Source organism: Osmerus eperlanus, chromosome 21 (genome assembly GCF_963692335.1).
Source record: "Osmerus eperlanus chromosome 21, fOsmEpe2.1, whole genome shotgun sequence".
Classification (NCBI taxonomy): Eukaryota; Metazoa; Chordata; class Actinopteri; order Osmeriformes; family Osmeridae; genus Osmerus; species Osmerus eperlanus.
Window position 1 is genome coordinate 11,169,534 of NC_085038.1, and position 22,558 is coordinate 11,192,091.

The 22,558-nt window shown below is 48.9% G+C and overlaps 5 protein-coding genes across 8 annotated transcripts; 2 read left to right on the plus strand and 3 right to left on the minus strand.

Annotated features, from left to right (window-relative positions):
- Window positions 1-297: 297 nt before the first annotated feature.
- Window positions 298-5,127, minus strand: LOC134007362 (acetylcholine receptor subunit alpha). Its single transcript, XM_062446776.1, has 9 exons — window positions 5,041-5,127; window positions 3,668-3,810; window positions 3,334-3,378; window positions 3,035-3,144; window positions 2,575-2,770; window positions 2,086-2,323; window positions 1,739-1,962; window positions 1,329-1,568; window positions 298-1,134 (listed from the first exon to the last, which is right to left on the minus strand). Exons 1-9 carry the CDS (start codon window positions 5,093-5,095, stop codon window positions 1,006-1,008), a joined length of 1,380 nt encoding a protein of 459 aa, XP_062302760.1. The 5' UTR covers window positions 5,096-5,127; the 3' UTR covers window positions 298-1,005.
- A 726-nt stretch (window positions 5,128-5,853) lies between these two features.
- Window positions 5,854-8,915, minus strand: LOC134007361 (kelch-like protein 23). The gene is made up of 5 exons (XM_062446775.1): window positions 8,640-8,915; window positions 7,701-8,534; window positions 7,192-7,388; window positions 6,934-7,086; window positions 5,854-6,635 (listed from the first exon to the last, which is right to left on the minus strand). The coding sequence occupies exons 1-5, from the start codon at window positions 8,906-8,908 to the stop codon at window positions 6,325-6,327; spliced, it is 1,764 nt and encodes a 587-aa protein (XP_062302759.1). The 5' UTR covers window positions 8,909-8,915; the 3' UTR covers window positions 5,854-6,324.
- Window positions 8,916-9,673: 758 nt separating this feature from the next.
- On the minus strand, window positions 9,674-11,746 carry phospho2 (phosphatase, orphan 2). The gene is made up of 2 exons (XM_062446777.1): window positions 11,519-11,746; window positions 9,674-10,763 (listed from the first exon to the last, which is right to left on the minus strand). Exon 2 carries the CDS (start codon window positions 10,754-10,756, stop codon window positions 9,992-9,994), a length of 765 nt encoding a protein of 254 aa, XP_062302761.1. The 5' UTR covers window positions 10,757-10,763; window positions 11,519-11,746; the 3' UTR covers window positions 9,674-9,991.
- A 172-nt stretch (window positions 11,747-11,918) lies between these two features.
- syap1 (synapse associated protein 1) lies at window positions 11,919-16,399 on the plus strand. Of its 3 annotated transcripts, none has more exons than XM_062447026.1 (10): window positions 11,919-12,225; window positions 12,388-12,506; window positions 12,633-12,699; window positions 12,995-13,068; window positions 14,437-14,576; window positions 14,697-14,854; window positions 15,013-15,071; window positions 15,283-15,433; window positions 15,606-15,656; window positions 15,892-16,399. In XM_062447026.1, exons 1-10 carry the CDS (start codon window positions 12,021-12,023, stop codon window positions 16,020-16,022), a joined length of 1,155 nt encoding a protein of 384 aa, XP_062303010.1. In that variant the 5' UTR covers window positions 11,919-12,020; the 3' UTR covers window positions 16,023-16,399. The 3 variants fall into 3 exon arrangements, with proteins under 3 accessions (XP_062303010.1, XP_062303011.1, XP_062303012.1); XM_062447027.1 differs by having other exon boundaries at window positions 15,286-15,433; XM_062447028.1 differs by lacking the exon at window positions 15,606-15,656.
- Window positions 16,400-16,897: 498 nt separating this feature from the next.
- On the plus strand, window positions 16,898-22,193 carry txlng (taxilin gamma). 2 transcript variants are annotated; one of them, XM_062447323.1, is made up of 11 exons: window positions 16,898-17,025; window positions 17,986-18,096; window positions 18,206-18,359; window positions 18,478-18,569; window positions 18,885-19,055; window positions 19,898-20,092; window positions 20,483-20,602; window positions 20,902-20,976; window positions 21,248-21,340; window positions 21,469-21,564; window positions 21,687-22,193. In XM_062447323.1, exons 1-11 carry the CDS (start codon window positions 16,978-16,980, stop codon window positions 21,954-21,956), a joined length of 1,425 nt encoding a protein of 474 aa, XP_062303307.1. In that variant the 5' UTR covers window positions 16,898-16,977; the 3' UTR covers window positions 21,957-22,193. The 2 variants fall into 2 exon arrangements, with proteins under 2 accessions (XP_062303307.1, XP_062303308.1); XM_062447324.1 differs by lacking the exon at window positions 16,898-17,025 and adding an exon at window positions 17,049-17,327.
- The last annotated feature ends 365 nt before the right edge of the window (window positions 22,194-22,558 follow it).

Here is a 22,558-nt window from a genome sequence, read left to right on the forward strand (position 1 = left end):
TTAAACGGTAAGTGAAAGAGGGGTAAATCCTTTTGTGTAACATCTCTCCTGAAGATGACCAAGAAACGGATGGAGTGAGAGCAGGAGCTGAAGGAGAGGCTCCCTGGCTGCAGGTGAACACGCAGCAGGCCTCGATGGAGAGAAATGGAACACACATCTCAGTGATGTCACCTCCTATTGTCAGCTATCACTCATGTTATTTTTGTTTTGTTTTTAAGTTGAAATACTTAACTTAAAAAAAAAAAACTAAATTATGCAATTCTGAAATGAAAAACAGAAGTATAGAAGACACTTACATACAATATACAAGGATTAGTTTATTAGTCACTAAATCACCAAAGAAAACAAACAGGGTTATATTTGGCACAAGGAGGAGAGAGAGGTGATGAAAGAATTCTCCTCAACGTGAACTAGCCAATAACAAATCAATCAGTTCATTTCAAACAAAAGTTTACAAACAGTTACGCGTCTAAAAACAGTTACTGTATGTAACCCAGGACCTGAACCTGGGACCTTCAAAGGCATCAAATGAAGGGAAATCCCCAAGGGAACCCTGGGGAACCTAAAGGTCCATCTATCTCCTGAACATCCCCAGAGCTCATGAACAAGCAGATCAGACCATCAGCGGGACCAGAAACTTGACGGCCGAACGTAATTGTTAACCGTTACATTGTCAGGGGGTCATGCATCCCATGACACTGGTGACGCTTCGTGTTCCGGTTGGATCCCTGTCAAACTAGGTCGGTCAAAGGTTTCCCATCGTTACAGTGGAGTCAGCCACAACACAGTAAGCAGCACTAAAGTCAAGTCATCAACACAAGCTACTTCATTGCTGCGGAAGCCGCCACTCTGAAGACATATTGCCAGGATGGCTGAACTTATCACAATGGCTACGTAAACACAGGGTGTGGTGGGGGTGGGGGGGCAGGTGAGTGCGTGGCCAGAGTGTGGGCAGGTGTGGGGCTGGCGCCTCTTTGAAGGTTTCCCAGGAGGTTCCGGAAGGCCCTACAGAGTGTTGAGCTCGATGAGGCGTCCAACAAACACTCCGGCGGTGCCGATGATGCACACCGCCATGAACACACACAGCAGGATGTGGTCCAGCACCATGGCAACGAACTTCCACTCCTCCGCTGCCTGGGAGGGAGGGAGATATGACCGAATGAAGTTGGATGGTCAAGCAAATCAGGAGAAGAAAATCCAAACTAAAAGCTAACAGAGACACAGACAGGCGGACAGACGGGTAGGCAGGCAAACTAACCCAAACCCAAACAAACAAACAAACAAACAGACAGATCGCATAGAAAAACAGCCAGGCTGCCCTTCCTCACATTGTTGGATTCCTCATCGCCCTTCATGGTCTCAGCGATGTACTTGACGCCGTCGATGGCGCTGCGTACGTCTGGGTTCTTGGTGATGGGGGACTGGAAGGGAATGGCGGCCGGGGTGGGCTTCCCGGAGATGTCCGAGATGTCGATGTCACCGGGGAACACGGCCTTCTCCTGGCGCTCCTGAGAGGGACGTTTCATGGTGGAGAAGAACATCAGGTTGGGGATGGTGTCGATGAAGATCTGGAGAGGAGAGGAGAAGAAAGGAGTGAAAGGGGAGGAGAGGAGGAAGGTAGAGGGAAGAGGAAAGGGGAGGGAAAAACAGTGAATATTTAAGGTTTCTTGCGAATGGATTCTCTAGGATTTCCCTTCGTGGGTATGTACACGTGTGTGTGTGTGTTACTCAGGCCTACCTTGCGGACCCAAGCAGGCATGGTGTGCGTGCTGGGCGAGCGGTGGTGCGTGTTGATGACGATGACGGTGATGATGATGGAGGCGATGACGAAGACCATGGTGAAGAGCATGTACTTCCCGATGAGGGGCACGGCACTGGAGGTGGAGGGGATGAGCTCCACGATCACCAGCAGGAACACGGTCAGAGACAGCAGGACGGAGATGCTCAGAGTCATCTTCTCACCTGGAGAGACACACACACACACACACACGAATACACAAGGATCACACGACAGCATCAAACACACACGAACACACACCCTCTAGGATCCGAAACACACACACACCCTCTAGCTACCGTCCTCACCAGAGTCGGTGGGCAGGTAGAAGACGAGGCCGGTGAGGAAGCTGAAGAGCATGCAGGGGATGATGACGTTCACGATGAAGTAGAGAGGCAGACGCAGCATGAGGAAGTGGTAGGTGATGTCCAGGTAGGGCGTGTCGGGGCAGCAGGCGTAGTACACCCAGTGTTTCCAGCTGCGGTAGTCCTTCATCACCCACTCCCCGCTCTCCATGAAGTTGGACAGGTCGGGCCGGTCGCTGTCCTGGAGGGGGTTGGGCGGGACAGATCCGAGTACAATAGGGGATGGTTAACCGATGACTTCAATGGGAAGTTTCATAAAGTCTACGCGTCGCATCTCGGTATGTTTGAGCTAGGCATCCCTTTTTGGTCCCCGCAATATGGGGAGACCTCACGCCGTCATCTGCCCCATGTTCCTTGCCTCGCCCCCCCTCCGTGTGTCTCACTCATTTTTCCACTCCCCCCCTCCACCTCCCCCCCCCCCACCCCCCTTACCGGGTTGACGACCACCAGGTTGCCGTCGTAGGTCCAGGTGCCCAGCTTCATGCTGCAGTTCTGCAGGTCGAAGGGGAAGTGCAGCACGATGATCTCGCAGTAGCTCTTGAAGATGGCCGGCGGGGTCCAGGTGATCATGCCCGTGTGCTCCAGCAGAACCTTGGTCTCGTGGACGATGGCAAAGTCCCCGTCCGCACTTGGGTGGGGGGGGGGGAGGATGGAGGGGGGGGGGAAACGCAGAGACGAGAGGGACAAGACAGAGACACCCCGTCAGAGAGGGACACGGCAATGACCACATGGGGGGGGGGGGGGGATTCTAAACAGGCTTCTCCTGTTCTTACTCGGAAAACCGGTTCCCCTGCAGTTTGCCACTTGCGGGGTTAATCCCTTACCCCCCGCCCCCCTCCACGGCAGAAGGTTCCCTCTGGTATTAAGAGGGTCTCCTGCTGGCTGTCCTTACTTGTTGTAGAGCACCAGGTCAGGCCTCCAGATGTCTGTGGAGGGAATCCTGATCTTCTTGATGCCTCCGTAGTCGTCCGGGTTCCAATTCAGGTTCACATCCTTCCATTGCTGAGAGGTGAGGTCAGAGAAGGACACAGGAAAGGAGAACATTTTGAGAGAGAGAGAGAGAGAGAGAGGGGGGGGTGGATGGATGAATGAATGGAAAGAAATGATTGAGAAGGAGCTTTGTAGTTAGTCTAGTAGCTATTTCTGAATCTCATTGTTCTGTGACAGTCTAGAAGGTTCCGTTACTTCTACCTGCTTTAGGCGGACGTTGCTTGTCACAATCTGGTTGACCTCATCCTGGGTTAGACACAGGAGAGAGAGGGGTAGGAAGCGGGTGAGATAAATGAGTGTACACTTTTCGAGTAACCTCACACACTTTCACCAGGGCTGCCTTTTCAGCGTGAGATATACAAAGTGTGACGTGAGAGCGTGAGAAATGGTTGAAATGCGTGTGTCACACGGCGAAACCGTGAGAGTTGGCAGCTATGCTTTCACACACAAACACACTTTCACACACAAACACACACTCTCTCTCTCTCTCTCTCTCTCTCTCTCTCACACACACATACATCCTCTTTTTCCTCACCACACTGATGAGCTGGATAAGCTGCAGGCCCACAGTGACCACAACCGGCTCTTTGAAGTGATTGACGGGCCGGACCACTTTGTTGTACCCAGTGAACAGAGTTTTCACTAGCCTGGTCTCATCATCAGAACACCAGCCTGGAGCTGGGAACCACAAACACAGGGGAAATCACACACACACACACACACACACACACACACACACACACACACACACACACACACACACACACACACACACACACACACACACACACACACACGCGCACACACACACACACACACACACACACACACACACACACACACACACACACGCGCACACACACACACACACACACACACACACACACACACACACACACACACACACACACACACACACACACACACACACACACACACACACACACGCGCACACACACACACACACACACACACACACACACACACACACACACACACACGCGCACACACACACACACACACACACACACACACACACACACACACACACACACACACGCACACACACACACACACACACACACACACACACACACACACACGCACACACACACACACACACACACACACACACACACACACACACACACACAAACACACACACACGAGAGATTATATACATAGAGGACATTACACCAATACGTCCTAAGGCTGCTCCACATATGTTCATTGACATACATCTACACTTTCAGCATAACGTTAACTGACGAAAGGTTTTTGAGTAGGTTGCACCTGGTGGATTGGAGTAGGCTTGTGGTTGGGCTGTCTAACCTTACGCCGGGCTGGTAAACCAGAGACTGACGCCGACTCCCCATATCCGCTTCAGATAGTATTTCTGGAAACTATCTGCTATTTCCGCGAGCATTTCGACCCAAGGGGCGTGTATCCAGTTTCTTTTAGAGGACCGAAGAACAGGCTTCTACATTCCATCTTCCTTCGTATAACATCAATAACATTTCCACCGCATACGAAGATTACGTTTTTAAAACGTATTTTCTGTATCGGTATTCTGTAATTTAGCAGCGAACTCTCGCCGTCTTCTCTCCAGCATGCTTTACACAAACAGAGGGAGGTGTGACACACTTGTACCTGTCAATCTCATTGGTCTTACTGCTGACTACTGTTTATCGTTAGGCTACAGGTTGCTATAAACACGCAATCTCTTAAAAGCAAACACCACACATTTGTAATTGAAACATCTAATAATCTTAGATCAGATGGACAATAGTTAATATGCAGATGTTGACATCTCATCTCGCACATGCACCGATCCTTACAACCTATATGCAAATACATGCCTATACAGTATGTATCTAGCCCGTGTCTAGATGGTTGTAGGCAACTTACCTATTAAAATAGCCAGGAGACCAAACAGATGGAGGTATCCGTTGGAGTGATCCATTGCTCAGATGACTGGACCTCTGGGAGGGGGGGAGGGTTCGGAACAAAGCTGGTCCTGACTGGGCTGTCTGTGTGTCACCAGTTTACCAGGGAGATCTTCGCAGTACTCTGGTCTGGACTTGGGGGTCAATGGAGGCTGTATGACTGTTTTTGAGAGAGAGAGAGAGAGAGAGAGAGAGAGAGAGAGAGAGAGAGAGAGAGAGAGAGAGAGAGAGAGAGAGAGAGAGAGGAGAACGAGAGGAAGCATGTGGGTTCGTAGGACAGCTGAGATCTGTCACTGGAGGAATGAGAGACATTTTCAACATGTGTTGCTCCTCTCGTCACTCGTCTCTCCCTCCCCCTGACTCTCTCTCTCACATTCCCTCCCCCTCTGCGTCTTTGGTCTATGTCCAGGACTTTTAGACCAGGAACCCAAATCAGGAGCAACAGCAGTGTCCAACCAGCCCCGTGTCTCACCACCTCTCTCACCTCCCCCACACCCCTGTTCCCCTTTCCCTCACATCTTAGCTCCCCTACCACTCAACCTAACCCCCCCGCCCCTACCCCTTCACCCTGGCCCCCCTACCATTCACCCTAGCCCCTCCTAACAGTCACCCTAGCCTCCCCTTCCAGGCAACTGTACTGGGACATGCCTGTGCTGGGTGAGGTCAGCCAAGAAGCAGGGGAGGCCTAACTGGCAGTGACTCACTCAGACTGGAACTAAAACAATTCTCATATACTTTTTATTTTAAGGGAAAACAAATGTTTCGAGGCTTGTTATTGAAGGAATATTTTTATTTTAAATAAATAGAAGATACATTGTGTCACTTTAAAAACAAACAAATGAGCTTTTCACAACAACAACACAAACAGCTAACCTTCAGTACCATAACCCAAGAAAGGTTGGTGAATGGTTCGACCAATAATACACACAAACAATAATGCTGCCATACACAACCTGTTAAAATAGAAAAAACATCTGAAAAAGCATCCATTCAGAACTCTGTTTGGAACTCAAGATGGTTCTAGCTGATCTTTAAAGGATATGGAACCATTTCGTCAGTGTCCATGGTTACAAATCATGTAGCATTTCATACGCAGGGTAGAGGGTTAAGTGTCAAGTCTATTACAAGTAAACAGTACTCCGAGTAAAGGCTAAGGGTGCCTTTGGTCACCTTCGCTCATCTAGTTTCCTTTTGGTATATTATCTGTCTACTTCTTTTTCTCGTTCCATCACTGTCACACACACACCTAGTCAGTGTAGAGGCAGAGGCAGCCATGGGATCGGCTGGGCTGAGGCAGGTTCCCCACCTCTTCCCAGAAGTCTTTCTGAGGGTGGTACCTCTCCACGCTGCGCAGGTAGTCCCCCCGGGAGCAGGAGTAGCCCCCCGTCAGGTAGATCCAGCCCCCCAGAACCACAGCCCCGGCCTCCAGCCTCCCCTCCAGGGCCCGGGCCAGCTGCCTCCAGGCCCCAGTCTGGGGGTCGTAGCTGTCTGTCTGGGTGGTATGCCCCCCCACCAGGTACAGCAGAGAACCCAGGGACACTAGACTCATTCCATAACCTGAGGTTAAGGGCAGAATTGCGTTAGTGTATTTGTACAGGTGTGTTCATATCAGTATTTGTGTACCATTTACAGAGGAGGGTAGAGGCAGGTAGGCATATTTTCATATATATATATAAAAATATACAGAATAAATATCCCTGTTCACATCAGTTTATCAGTCGGCTATACACCTACCAAATGCACATGCAAATAGTCTGCTGATGCAGTTGTGTGTGTATTGACCTGACACGGCCTCTTAAACTGACATCCTGGATTCTATGTGCTCTACGCATTCCTCTGTGGTTGTCATGGTCACCTGGCCGGGGACAGGTGGTGAGCACGCTCCACTCGTCGAGGTCGGCACGGTAGGTCTGGATCTTGTCGTACGTGCAGCTTCCCTGGTAACCGTAGCGACCGCTGGCCACGTAAATGCTGTCTCCGAGGACAGCGCCTGTGGCGTTGCCCACACCTTAGGCGCACAGTCACAAAGGACACATTCAGTGTCACAACCTTTGCAAAGGGTACCCTTTAGACCCATGACTCCACCTCCTCTCCTCCCCCCCACCACACACACCCTGCACCATGTCGGCCGAGGCCTGCCACCTCCTCTTCAGGGGGTCGTAGTGCTCCGTGCGGGCCGTAGCCTCCCCTCCTCGATAGCCCCCGATGCAGTACACACACCCCTGCAGCACCACGGAACAGTGGGAGAAGCGGGCCCCCAGCATGGCCACGCCCACACGCCAGCGGGCCCTCTCACAGTCATATACCCAGCTGGGAACAAAGCACACACACACACACACACAATTATGCGCACACACACACGCACATAACACATAGAATCATGACTGAGCAAGTGAAATGATAATGGATGAACGTGGGACGAGAGAGAGAGAGGCATACGTTTCGTTATACATGGGGGGGACATGTTTTTTTGAAAACTGCAAATCCCCCCCACCCCCACCCTTTTTATGAAAACTTAACGGCATCCTCAGTCATAAAAAAAAAAAGATGCCCCACCCACATTTGCAAACCTACGCCCCTGGATAGAGAGATTGAGACAGAGAAGAGACTAACGACACCTACACAGAGTCCAGTGCGTCGATGGTGTCTGTGCTGTACCCCCCGCTGACATACACCAGCCCTCCCAGGAGACACACCCCGTAGCTCTCCCTGCCTGACCCCGGGATGCACGCCCCCTGCTCCCACACTCCCATCCTCGGGTCCCCCTGTTCCACCTCAGGCAAGGGGTGCCAGTGGTACCCCCCCACAATCACCATCCTCGGAGAGAACTTCCGACAGTGGAAAGAGGGGCTCGTCGGTCTCCCATGCCCAGCCAAAGGCTTCAGGGCCAGGGTGAACATACCAAGGAGGCCACCCTCTGAGTTAGCATGCTGGCTGTCCCCGTTTGTTCTCAGATCCGGCTCCAAGGGAGCTCTGCTTGTTGTCCGCCCCAGCTCCATGTCCAGCTCCAGGCCAAGAGAGCTCAGCAGAGATGGTAAGTTGTCCAGGCGCTCGCTGACATCGTGGCTCACCCACCTCGCCACGGCTCCCACAAGGTCCTCCTCGGTCACCACTCCCAGAGACTCCGCCCCCAGCACCCAGCTCAGCCTGTCAAACTCCAGATCCAGAAACTCCTCATCCTGGGTCACTTCCTGAAAGCGACTGAGGAGAACGCGGCGGCACTCTCGCTCAAGGGCCGGGCAAACGTGCCGCTGGGAGAAGGCCAGCATGCCCAGGCAGTTGGACGCATCCAGCAGACGAACCAGGAAGTCCTCACAGGCACGCTTCACAGACAGGAAGTTGAGCAGGTCAGCACCTTCCAGCAGGCTCTCTACGTTCCCCTGCGTGATCCTAAGGTGAGAGGAGTAGGTGAAGTCTACCAGGACGGATAGCACCTCATCATTCACCCCTGGTAGTCTGGAAGAGAGAGCAGAGCAGAAGAGAGGTTGAAAAAAGGGCATCAGAACAGTAAGCATAATCAAAGACAACAAAAAATGTAAATGGGTCATTTTCAAAACATACTTTATCAGACTGTTGGTTTTCTCCATCATATCCGCTGTGAACATGACTCTGAAGTAGGAGCTACGGGCGCACAGCGCCACTTTGTGGCAGTGGAGGACTATGCCCGCAGAGCCCTGAAGAGCGATATCGGTGAACAAGCCCTGCGTGTAGAACCCTTGGAGCGCATCAAGAACCTCGTAGGGGTGGGCGGCATCGCAGAAATCATACGTGTACTCATCCTGACGCCTAACGGACATGATGGCCCTGAAATACGAGTTAAATGTCGACATCGTGTCGTGTCAGTCCCCCTTAGAAAAATGCACAGACGGTGATCACCTCATGCACTATGAATAAGCTTATGGTGTTATATAGTCATACACATCACAAATGGTGTTGAGTTCTCCGTGTCAGATTACAGATCAAGTTTCTCTTGTGTAAAAAGACACGCGGCTTCTGGACAACGAGGTCAACACATGGAGCAGTCAGGTTTGTTTGCTTGTGGTTTTAGCGTATTTGCATGATAACTGAATTGCATGAGTTTACCCAAGACAGTGCGCTCCAGCACACACATGCCTACCTGGTCGAACTCTGTTTTGTCCTCAGCGGAATTAAAAACTTGATTTGGCACCCGCAAAAAGTCCCCAGTTCAACGCATTAAATGTCTTCCTTTGTTATTCACCGACAGATCAAGCCTTCTGATGCAGAGGAAACAGCTCTACACCATGTTTGTTTGGAAGGCTCATCACCTCGCTCTATGCTCATCCACAAGATCCTGAACCCGCGGGTCCTTGCAATTAACCACTGGACAACTTCCTCTCGACCAATCAGATTTCACCGTCAATAGCTGAACTGAAACGTTACCGGTGCAGACTGACCTGGGGTTGGAGACAGAACGAACCTGTCGATCTCAAACAGAAGGCTCTGGGCAAAAACAATGTACTTAAAATTGAATATTCTTCATAAAATAAATATTCGTCAACAGTCTTAGTATGACCGTTCATGGAAGATTGGAATGTGGAATAATAATGGGTTGAATAATACAGAGGCACTGACAATTGACTAGAAAGATCATTTATTAAAATTAACAGGTAAAATCATATATAAACCATGCTTCTGTATTTTACAGTATTGATAGTACAGTCTTAATATTTACACAAGATCTTCCAAAAAACATATTTGAACAATCATTTAGATGAATTAATTTTCTGTTAAAATAGAGTAAAAGCAGAGTCATAGCAGCAATCTGGCCCTTAAAAAGAATCTACAGACCAGTAACATTTGTCCTGACAATTGAATTGGTGACAAGGCCTTGTTCAGTGTTAAACAGTACTGATGATATATTAAAAAAACATACAGAACACAGTGGCAGCCATCTAATCTCCCTCTGTAGACTTCTCAATGCAAGTTTTCAGTTCCTCCAAGATCTCTGTACCGCTGGCCCAGGGCAGGACACTGGGCTTCAACCCGACTGTCTGGTGCTCCTCCTGTGGGGCCTGGCCACTCTGCAGCCTCTCCAGCAACTTCTCCAGGGTGAAGCCCCTCCTGGGCAGCACCACGTCCCCGACGCGGAGGCACCAGGCTGGGCACAAGTCGTTCCCGCCATCGCCCGCGTAGAACACCCTGCGGTACTCCACCCCCCCGCTCGCCTTCTCAGCCAGGAAGTCTTCCAGAATCTTCCTCTTGCACATATTGACCGGGCAGCGGGAGCACTGGTGGGAGTGGTGGCAGCGCACCGTCATGAAGCCGCGCTCGTCGAACGACGCCGGGTTGCTGAACACCTGGTCGACTGCACCCCGGACGCCCCCCGCGTGGAGGATCCATTCGATGAAGAGGCAGTTGGCGTCCGACACGACGATGCAGTCCACCTCACTCTTGTTGGCGCCAATGAAGGTCAGCAGTTCGATCATGCCGTCCGTGAAGGGGATGGTCTCCATCTCGCGCTGTATGGCTTCTTTGGTGACGGCGTTCTCGCCAATGTAGGTCATGACACGGCCCATGTACTCAGTCCAGCGGCCTCTCTGGTAGGTGTTCATCAGCCAATCGGGAAGGTTCTGGTCAGGTGCACACCGGACCAACCAGGTGTCACTGTTATCGTCCACCAGGGTGTGGTCGAAGTCAAACACGATTAGAGTCTTCATTCTGGCACTGGAGACACAATGACAGTCAATTTATTTGTTTAGCCTACTTGGCAATGTGGCCAATAGAGTCCCCCGTGTCCCCACACTTTACCATGCGCTATTCTGGATTTTGTTAAGTAGGGGTCGGGCAGATTGATCCAGAAGTATCAATACTTTTGATACATCAGTATCAAAAGTATCGATCCACACAAACATATCAATACTAAAATGTTTATTTCAGTATTGACTTTTGGCTGTATTCTTACGTGAGGAGCATTGTGTGGAATTTTGTTATGAAAACTGAGATGTGCGTTGTGAGGCTATTCGCTACTGTGGCAACACCGCCAATCTGTACTAACACTTTAAAACACACGAAAAGGAGAACTACCGATGGACAGTGTAATAGGGACTGTTGGAGCCACAATCATGATAGGCTACTCGTGCCGTCCGTGATCTCTAGGCTAATCTTAAAACAACTGGATAGGTGAAAGCCGCTACTAGGAAAGTATTAGGAAAGTATAGTATTCTAAGATCAGTGACATTAATCCCAAAAGATTCCATCAGAAACAGACAGCAAGAAAAACATACATTTGTTTGCTTAGGCTACAACATAGTGTCATTAGGCCTATATTTACTTTCACATTTGCTAAGCGCGTGACGTAGCAAGATACCTATACCCATTTTATATCTATGACCGTGGCAGCCTTACAGCCACCAAGCCGACCGAGGTAAAATACGTTTATTGCCCCACCAAATAGTTAATGAAGGTTAAACATCCCTTACCAGACACGTTCTTATCGCTGTTGTTTCTGAAATTACCGCTTTGGTTAATTAATTCAACTTCACCGGTAGCTTCAATATTTCAAGCGGTCTTCCTCGCTTACTGCTGTAACCTGAATCAATGTCAAACAGGCGATTCACTGCCACCTGTTGTTAAGGAATATTATTGCCTCAAATGTAATTGTCTTTGATATTTTGGTCTTAATACAAAATATTGGTCGACATTTTTGCAATGAATATTGAAACCCACTACTAGACTCACTACAGTAAGTATTTCCCCCTCTCACGCATTGACAAGCAACCCAAAACACTGCAAAAATATACAAAATACAAGTAATCAACAGTAGGTGGCGGAATTTGCTTCTTCCTTTCAAGCCAAAACAATCCACGAAGAAGAGTCCTGCTTACTTTTCTTCCTGGTTACGTCACAACAAGTGGCAGGTCATGAAAGCAAATCTTTGATTTTTCTTTTTGGTAGGAACAACAACATCAGTTTTAAATCACGATGTTTAAGGGCTGGGGATCGTGGCTTGGTATACAGGACACCACGTCCTCCAACACGGAGAACACGGAGTTACCCGTCGAGGTTGTCGAGGAGGAGAAGATTGTCCAAGCACAGAACGAAGTAAACAAACAACAGACAGAGCAGGAGCCAGAGCAGGAGCCAACTCCTCCACAGCAGCCCCAAGAAGCAGGAAAGGGACTCAGCGGTACGACTGTTTATTTAAGATAGCTTGGTTAACTTTTATTTGCACAGTAAATAAAAATGATTGGTCCTTTAACTCGAGGATGTACGGGTAAAAGAAGCTCAGGTACATAATGTACAGCTGTCTGATAACAATAACATGCGTTGTGAATATATCCTTACACAGAATACATCTTCAGCTTTGCAAGTAGTGCCACTAAGAAGATATCAGACTCTGTTTCCGAGACCGCACAGAGCATCAAAAAGAGCGTAGAAGATGGGAACATCGATGGAATTATTGACAAGGTGTCTGGCAACCATTTTACCTCTTGGATACGTTCCGTGCCTTTTTGCATTCCTGTCATTATAGACATTCAAGAGAACACTCATGTAACACTTCACACATGTTGACTTCGTAATCTTTGCCCACAGACAATTCTAGGAGATTTTCAAAAAGAACAACAGAAATTTGTGGAGGAAAAGAAGGCCAAGAAGTCAGGTGAGTTTGATTTGGAGGCACCTTCAAAGTCTGAAATATTTTTTAGACAATACTTTATTTGAGGCTTGGGTACCATGCCAAGTTTCACAATTTCAGTGCTGTCATGTTTATATGGTCTGCTTTTTCCTCCCCAACAGTGCCCCAACCCAAAGTTTCTTCTGTTTATATTCTCTCTTGGTGTCCTTTGCTGAGGGTTTAGGTTGATCTTGGTATTTATCCATGGGCACCCGTTAAGCCATTTGTCACAATGATAGCTATATAGAATAATATGTGATTTGTGTTTGTGTTTCTCCAGATGCAGCTGTTCCTCCCTGGGTGGGATACAGTGAGGAGGAAACCATTCAGCAGCAGATCCTGGCTCTGTCTGCAGTACGTTTGGTTTTCATTGGCAGTTAGGGGTGCTATGCCCATAGTGCTGCAACCACAGAGGCAGTGATGCATGTGCCACCCTCCCACTATAGGCTTGTGATATGCATTACGCTCTGTATAATACAATATTGAAATCAATCCAATTTGGGACAATAGTGGGGAACATTCCAATACAATAACGGTCTAGGGTAACCTGTGATTCTCTTTGATTAATAACACATAAAGCAAGAGAAGAAATGAACATGGATTAAATGAAGTATAACGTAGTGATTAAATCAGGACAAACATAGAATCTCTGTTCAACCATATATTGATTAACATATCTTGCCATACATTTGTAGCAAAGCAAACAACAATATGAAAAAAACAATGAACCGCCCCGGGGTTTTTTAGTCTTAGGTTAAAGTTCGGTGTTAGCAAGCTTGCTTAACGTTGGAGCTCGTAACAGACGTATGAATTGTATATCCTTGACTGTGCAAAGTACAGTCAATCCACTTCTCCACAGAAAGGTAAACACAAACCCGCTCCCTTTGCCCGTCGACAGTCCGGTCTCGCCAACTCCCGTCCACCGAAAAGATGCCACCGAAAGAGGCCACCGATGCTCCAACACAGACAGCAGCGCAGTCAACCTAGCCAACCTAGGTTGACTGCGCAGTCAACCCACCAACAACGTGTCTCTGTCTCCTTGACAACCAAACAAAAGTCCTTCACTCGCCCTTCTCTTCCGGGTCATCCTCTGAACTGAACAATATATATATAACTGTAAATCTTAAACATCAAGTTACTTTATTTCCCAAAAACCCCACATATTTCAAATTTAAGAAAAATACAAACAAGTGATGAAAATAAAAATAACTGATGAAGATCAGGTTATTACACATGTACTTGGACCAAGAGTTTTGCATGTATTTAAAAGTTAAACTGAAAATAAAAAGGAATCCAGTTAGGGTTCCACCACTGAGGGAATCTTCTCCATCAAGCGTCCCTGGGACCGGAGACTCATGCCTGGCTGATACAGTACACAGTTAACCAAACAATACAGAGTTTTGACGGAGATCAGCTTTCACCTATTTGAAGGTTGCGTCCAACTCCTTTCCTGTCTGCTTTGCTCCCTAGTTCAGGAGTTCTGTGGGGTTGTTAGCTCCGTAGCGGGAAAGGGGAAAAAGATTCAGCCCCTGATCTGTCCGCGAGCTCGCTTGTGTCACTGTCCGTGGTGCTGACGGCTCTGTGGACGCTCAGTCACTGCACGAAGAACAAACAGTTTCCATTGGTTGATAGGGTACTCTAGATGGAGCCAAAAGTGGCGTTTGTGTTTTTTGTGTGCACAGAATGCCCTGTTCTGACTGGCTGTTGTGGTATGTGTTCCAGGACCGAAGGAACTTCCTGCGTGACCCCCCTGCTGGCGTCCAGTTCCACTTCGACTCGGAGCAGATGTACCCCATTGCTATGGTGATGCTGCAGGAGGACGAACTACTGAACCGGATGCGCTTTGACCTCGTTCCAAAACAGTGAGCACACACACACACGCATCCACTTACTAACTAGGTCATCTGCAGGGACTTGTATCTGAACCGCGTGCGTGTCCATTTTGTGTGTGTTTTTCCGTGTGTATGTGTGTGTTTCTGCAGCGTAAAGGAGGAGATGTTCTGGAGGAACTACTTCTACAGGGTGTCCCTTGTGAAACAGTCGGCCCAGCTGACAGCCCTGGCTGCCCAGCAGCAGGCCTCAGAGCCCAGGGACACCGAGGACAAGGAGGTGGCCCACCCGGAAGACGTCAGCCTCACCGGTAACTTCCAGCTTTGGATAACCAGGATATTTCTCTTGCGAGTACTCCTGGGCTTAGGGTTAGACACTGATACCCTTTCTAGCGTGTTGGGGTTTCATTGGGGGTGAGAGTGACTATGTCTCTATGTCTCCGCTAAGCTGTGGGTTCTTCTTCTGCAGAGAACATAAGACCCAAGACCCCTCCTGTGTCCATCAGTGACAGGTCCAAAACTGCAGAGGTAAGGGAATGTCTTGCTTGTCGATGATCTTGTTCTCAACTCTTCCCCCCAACTTCTTCTCAACATCTCAGGTATCGTATCAGTGATTTCTCAAGGGAAGGAAGGCCCGAAAGAGATAAAGGAGGAGGAGGGATTCAAAGACTACTGAAACGCGTCCCCTGTGTTCGCGCGTGTACACATGCAGCGTGTGTGTTTGTGCTTGTGACGACAGCAGCACGAGGAGGAGGAGATCTCCACCAGTCCAGGGGTGTCTGAGTTTGTGAGCGACGCCTTCGACACGTGCGACATCGACCAGGAAGACCTGAGGAAGGAGATGAAGCAGCTGGTCCTGGACAAGAAGGGGGAGACAGAAACTCCAGAGGGTGAGAGGGGGGGGAGTGGGGGGGTGAGGTCACGAAGGTGTGAGAGGGTGAGGGGGAAGGGAGGCAGGGAGAGAAAGGGAGTCGGTCGGAGAACGTTGAGCTGAATTATTTCGCTAATGCCGTTTCCGTTTTTGTGTAGTGTTTTGTTTTTATTTAAGTTTTGTAATTGCAGGGGTCACCTATAAAGGAGACCTGGGTCTCAGTGTCTCTACTACTTTTAAAGGTAAAACAAACATAGAAACAGAGGTAGGGGACAGTGACACAGCTGCTCTCCTGTGGTATCATCTGGTGTTAACGTCTACGGCATAAACCTGCTGGTGTTTTGACGGGTCTTTCAGTTCGGTATGGGTATTTTAGCAGTATGGTTCTGGGTTTAAGAGGGTGATTGTAACGTTTTGTTTCGTGGTTCTGGAGTCCAGAAAAGTCTTTGAACTGCCCTGTGCGGTTCTGTGTTCCAGAGGAGTGTTCAGACTGGGAGAAGGAGCTCCAGCAGGAGCTGCAGGAGTACGAGGTGGTGGCCGAGTCTGACAACAAGGATGACAAGTGGGACCAGGAGATCGAGGACATGCTCCAGGGGGATGACAGCTAGACTGACCCCTCCCATATCACCTTGCAGGCGCCACACAATAGCTCTCCTCCCCCAGCACTCGCGCAGATCTGAGAGGAGGGGATAGGTATAATAAATGTGACAAATAAGAGAAATCCCAATAAATATGCAGGGGAGTTATGTCTGACATCTGTGATTCTGCCTATCAGCTCTTTTTGGATCTAACAGTGCATTGGTGCCAGTTTTGTTGGCCTGTAGGAGACATCCTGAAGGACCTGCAATTATTGGTAGCTTAATACTACTGCAACCTGAGATGAACTGTTGGGTTATACAACTGTAAGGCTTTTGTTCAAGTCTTAGATGGAATCATTCTACTTTGGGCTGATTTGTTAAAATAAATGTGTTTACTTTTTTTCTTATTCTGTCTGTTTTACTTTTCTATCTGTATAGAGTGTCTATAGTGAGAAGTACATGTAAACTAGACTGGGGAATGGAAAAAAAGGTTGATGGAGACAGTTCGCACAATATAATTGTTTTCTTATTTCATTCACATCCATTCCATTATTCTCTTTCCCTTTTACAGATCATGCATTATGGCTTTCTTTTATGGCGTGTTGTTTTGTATAACTATGCAAACCTTGTGTTGCTTTTATCTGAGCTGATGAAAATACCTGTCTGCAGTTTTTCCAAATAAATATGTATTTCTCTCACATGGTCTTGCATATTTGTTTCGATTAATGTTTAAAATCTCTGGTTACTATATTAAAGCTTGATCAGTGCAGAGAACTGAGCAATCACCAAACATAGTTCTCCGTCTCCAAAAGTCGTTTTTGTAACATACAACAACCCTTATACAAAGCATATATACCTGTAATGTATACTCAGTTAAACTTGAATGTCTTTATTGTGCACTTTTAAATTACTTTTGCTCTCTGGAACTTGCGCCACAGGTTTAGCTTGTCAATGAAGTGCCTTCAATCGTGTATTGCGTCACATCATGGCGACACATTCGGGTGCGAGAGACACTGACAGTGAAAACAACCAGGTACATCTGTGAAACTTCATTGCAGTTTGACTTGTTGGAGTGGTTGTAACGTGTTACAAACCCCTATGGTACTTCCTACATTGATGTTAGACCTCATTGTGAGCCGAAGACGAGCGGTTAGTGTTTAAAACCGTTGCGAAGGAAGTTGCAAGCTAGCCGAACCAGCTAGCCTGACAGGTTGTGAGCTAGCTAAGTGTGCGTAACAGGCTTGATGGTACATCATCAGCCCCAGCACAGCACTGGAACTGGCGTGACTGCCGTCGCGTTGATCCGTTGTCGGTTTCAACCTGTTGTCATACCAGGTAGTCACACTTTGAATAATTATTTAGGATACGAGTATCCGTTTAATTTGCATCATAGTAGCACTAACGGAGCTAGGTATTCAGATGCATGATTCAATTGTGTTAGCAGGTTGGCTAGCTAACTTAGCACTAGCTAGTAAGCTAGTTTGAACGTTTAGCTCAGTGTTTAAGTGGTGTCAGTGTATTTTTATGAGGCTGTCCTTTTGTTGTATTAACCAATGCTTGAGTTATTAAGCCAACTAGCCATCTATGGATGTGTATCTTGCTTAATGTCACTTTTGTCATGTGCGTGTGTTTTCACCTACTTCCGCGGTGTGAGCAAGTGTTAAAACTATGCGGGTTGACGTTAATGTCTTTCTACCAAATTAGGTTACAATATTTCGTTTTCGCATGTTTGTATGTTACTCGTTACGCAGGGTCCCATGTGGCCCAGTGTGTTTCCATCAGTGTTACCGCTACTCGCTACATTCAAGCACGTGGTAACCCTCTATTCAGATTTGATTGTGGGCCAAACCAGGCTGTGATTTCACATAAGCTGCGACTCAGCAGTCCGCGTGTTTAGATTAGACTTGCAACGGCCAAACTTGATTATTGGTGCGAGTGCCTAAACTTGGACTCTCTCTCTCTCCCCCCTCCCACTTCTATGTCGCACTCTTAGTCTGGTAGTAGAAGCGCGATGGAGAGCCCAGGTGTGTGTGGGATCGAGGTGGCCACCAGAGGCTTGGTAGGCGGTAGCGACACACCCTCTGATCTAGACAGCCCCAGCCAGGTAAACAGCCCAGAGAGCCAGTTCCAACCATATTTGAAATGGCTTAATATGCTATCACACATTCTCTTGGTTCTCCTGTCATCTCCCCCTCTCTCCTCCAACCCCCCAGGAGGATGTGGGTGTGTTTGGCCTGGTGGGGGTCACCTGCAGGCACAAGCTGAGAGGGAACACCCCTGGGAGGGAGGACGGCTTCTTGGACCCCAACAACCCCGATCTGGACCCTGGAGGTGGCACCAAATGCAAGAAGGAACCGAAGGGATTAGGTAGGATCCCAAATTCACACTGAATTGTTACCATTCCTCTTTCGTTCATGGCCACACTCGACAGCCCACTCCCAGCCAGCTGTAATGTGTTTGTGATGTTGTCGTTCTGTGTGCACAGGTAAAGAGGTTCTGCTGCTGATGCAGGCCCTGAACACCCTTGCATCTCCAGAGGAGAAGCTGGCTGCCTTGTGTAAAAAGTATGCTGACCTGGTGAGTAGACCTGATTAGGAGGATGAAAGAAAGAGAGAGAGAGAGAGAGGGAAGGAGGGAGAGAGGGAAGGAGGGAGAGAGGGAAGGAGGGAGAGAGGGAAGGAAGGAGAGAGAGAGGGAGGAAGAGCACTGGGCCGGGCCTTCCCTCAGTTATGACGCTGATAGCCTCCACCCACACAAAGTGTCAAGCGACTTCCTAGCCCTCGCTGTTCTGTATACCCGTCATGGTTAAAGCCAAGAGCAAAGATGTGTTTCGGTTGACCCCTTGTGACCCGACTCCGTCGGCGTGGTCGAACCCTTGGCTGTCGTCCACAGCTGGAGGAGAGCCGCAGCGTGCAGAAGCAGGTGAAGGTGCTCCAGAAGAAGCAGTCTCAGGTCGTCAAGGAGAAGGTCCACCTCCAGGGGGAGCACAGCAAGGCCATCCTGGCCCGCAGCAAGCTGGAGGGTCTGTGTCGAGAGCTGCAGAGGCACAACAAAACCCTGAAGGTGGGTCGGTTTCGTCAGCTCGGAAGCTGGTTCCTGGTCGTATAGCTCGTCGGTCGTTTACATGTGTCTGTGGTTTATTCGCTGTAGAAACACGAGTTTCGTGTGCTGTTCAGTAGTGGTGTAACGATACACTCGGCATATGATTCTCTTCGTATCACGATACTGGGTGTACAATACGTATCACAATTTTAAATTAAACTGAAATTCAATTAACACATATAAATTCCCTAAACATTTTCAAGAATTGTCTTTGTTGTACAATTTAGTTAACTCAGTTCAAGGGATTTCTGTGAATGCAATGAATGCACACACGACGCAGGTGCAGAGTAGGTCGCGTGCTGGTAGCTCAACCAATAGGATCAAACGGACGTCATATTGTAAAAATATTGCCATAACGATGCATTTTGTAAAAAAAATTGTATTGTGATATATTGTTCCACGGTATATTGTTCCACCCCTACTGTTCAATCATGCATGTATCGAGTTGGTCATTTTCAAATAATTAAACATCAAGCTGGTTAGCCTAGGAAACAAACAAGACCTCGAAGGCACTAGTTAGTATAAGGTGCTAGGTTATCATTTGAACAAATTGTTTCCCTGTTGGTTATCACAGGTTGATCCAATACATTACCGCAGGGGTGTCGAATCCTTGTCCTCGAGGGCCGCTGTCCTGCACGTTTTCGATGTCTCCCTGATCCCGCTCACCTGATTCGAATGAATGGTCGTTATAACGACCCATTTAATTGAATCAGGTGTGTTGGAGCAAGACAGGCAGACGACCAGGCTTGGACGCCCTGAGGGTGCGGGGTTGTGACGGGGAGGCTTTGTTGCGTGTCACCCAGGAGGAGAACACCCAGCGCTCTCGCGAGTACGAGGAGAGGAGGAGGGAGGCCACGCTGCACTTCCAGATGACGCTGAGCGAGATCGAGGTCCAGATGGAGCAGCACAACGCCCACAACACCAAGCTGCGCCAGGAGAACATGGAGCTGGCGGAGAAGCTCAAGAAGCTCATCGAGCAGTACGAACTCCGGGAGGAGGTATGCAGGGGCGCCCGTGCGACACGGCTTGCCTTGCGGAGCACGTGTCTGGAGGGGGCCGATTCGTTTCGTGGGCTTTCTGTATTTTGATGCCGAAACACCTCCTCGTGTCCTAGCCTCTTAGTTCCTTTGTCTGTTGAGATGGTTCTGTCTGTCTCTGTCTGACTGCCTCTGTCTGTCTCTGTCTGACTGCCTCTGTCTGTCTGTCTGTCTGTCTGTCAGACTGCCTCTGTCTGTCTGACTGCGTCTTTCTGTCTGACTGCCTCTGTCTGTCTGACTGCGTCTTTCTGTCTGACTGTCTCTGTCTGTCTGACTGCCTCTGTCTGTCTGACTGCCTCTGTCTGTCTGACTGCCTCTGTCTGTCTGACTGCCTGTCTTGTCTGCCCTCAGCACATTGACAAGGTGTTCAAGCACAAGGAGCTACAGCAGCAGCTGGTGGATGCGAAGCTCCAGAGGACTGCAGACCTGATGAGGGAGGTGGAGGAGAGGCAGCAGAGAGAGAGAGACTTTGTGAGTCAGCCCTACCCAGGCCTGGGCCCAGGCCCGCATCACTAGCTCACTCACTAGACCGCCCCAGTCTGTAGGACCGTACCACATCATGTACTAACTGACTCATTACTTCCATCTAATAAACCCCAAAAATGCAATTACTGATATAGGGGTCTATGAATTGAGATTCTTGATTCTTTTTCTTCCCTATAATACGCTGTTTACATAAAAAAAAAAAAAATATATAATGTGAAAATGAGCAGCAGCCCCAACAGGGAAAAACAACAAGCAAATGAAACAAAGCCTGTTGTTTCCCACAGCTGCTGAAGGACGCAGCGGAGTCGAGACACAAGTGTGAGATGATGAAGGAGCAGGAGACCCAGCTCAAACAGCAGGTGTGCAGCCGGGGCTGGGGACAACCCTCCACAGCAGACCTGAACCAGGGAGTCTGATTCAGCCCCGGTCTGATTCAGCCCCGGTCTGATTCAGACTGTTCGTTCAAGGCTTTGATTCTGCTTAGGTGTCTGCTCACGTTGACACCTAATACAAGGGTCATTCTGACAGCTACACATACTACAAACAGGTTCAGTTCATTAAAGTTCTGCGGGATGAATCGATTGATATGAATCTTGTTTAGCCTGATGGAGGATAATGTCTATGTTACAGCTGTCTCTGTACATGGACAAGTTCGAGGAGTTCCAGACCACGCTGGCGAAGAGCAATGAGGTGTTCACGACCTTCAGACAGGAGATGGAAAAGGTAGGGAGTCTTTTGATTCGTTATGTACTTCTTTTCATATTTATAATCGTGTGGAATTGATCGGAAGTCTTCTTCTTCTTCCCAAAACGGTGCCCCCCCCCCTCTTCTTCTGTTGATGTTCTTCTCAGATGACCAAGAAGATCAAAAAGCTGGAGAAGGAGACAACACAGTGGAGGACCAAGTGGGAGACCAACAACCAGGCCTTGCTGCAGATGGCTGAGGAGGTAGGGAAACGTAGTTTGTCTGACACCTAGCGGCTTTCCTGGGGAATGTAGTTCTTGCTGAGGGGAGGGCGGGGGGGGGCTACGGTGAAACTGATGTCGTCCTGGCTTTTGCGTCCCTGTAGAAGACCCTGAAGGACACCCACTACAAGGCTCTGCAGGGGAAGCTGGAACGCCTGGAGAAGCTGTGCCGGGCCCTGCAGAAGGAGCGCAACGACCTCGACAACAAACTGGGCCCGCTCCAGGAACCCCCCTGCACGGCCCCGCCCGAGCCCAAGGACGGAGAGCCCTCTGCTGGGGAAGGAGGGGCGGAGGCCGGGTGTGAGAGAACGGAGGTCCAGGCTTCCTCCACAGCCGAGAGGGGTCCAGATGAAGCCGCCCAGCCTGAGGACTGAACAGGGCTGGGCCTGCTCCCCCTGATCCCTCCCTGGGACTATCCGGGGGGACGGGACGGGGGGACCTCACCTCCTCCTCAACGGCCCCTTCATGTGGAGAACAGCCTTCATGGGGGAGACCAGTTTAGTCCAGGACTGGGCTAGGCTTCCCCCCCCATCTGTCTGGGAAGCTGGGCCCTCCCACCTGATCTTTATTTTGTGTGTGATAGTTCAGATTAAAGAGATGATTGCATTGATGATTCTTCTGCTAGTACTGCTGCCCCCTGCTCTGGCCTCTGACTGCATGCTGGGTGAGATTCTGGCTTTGTGGACAGATCTTGGTACTTGGCATTTTTGTTTTGTTTTACCACAGCTGTACTTACTGTACTTCACTCAAAGTGAGGAGGTGTCAGAGTTGGGTCTGTATAAATTAGTTTTTTTTCTTTTTTTCTTTCACTTTAAACTTTTTGTTCTCCTCAGCTCTAGACATCTCTTCACCCCTTTTACCTGATTGATGAATCCTTCTCTGTGCTTTCCTGTCGGATGCAGCTGCTGGGATGACTCGCCACCTGTGGCTCGGTCACGTGCATGTAACCGTAAGGACAGAGAAATCAGGGCATTAT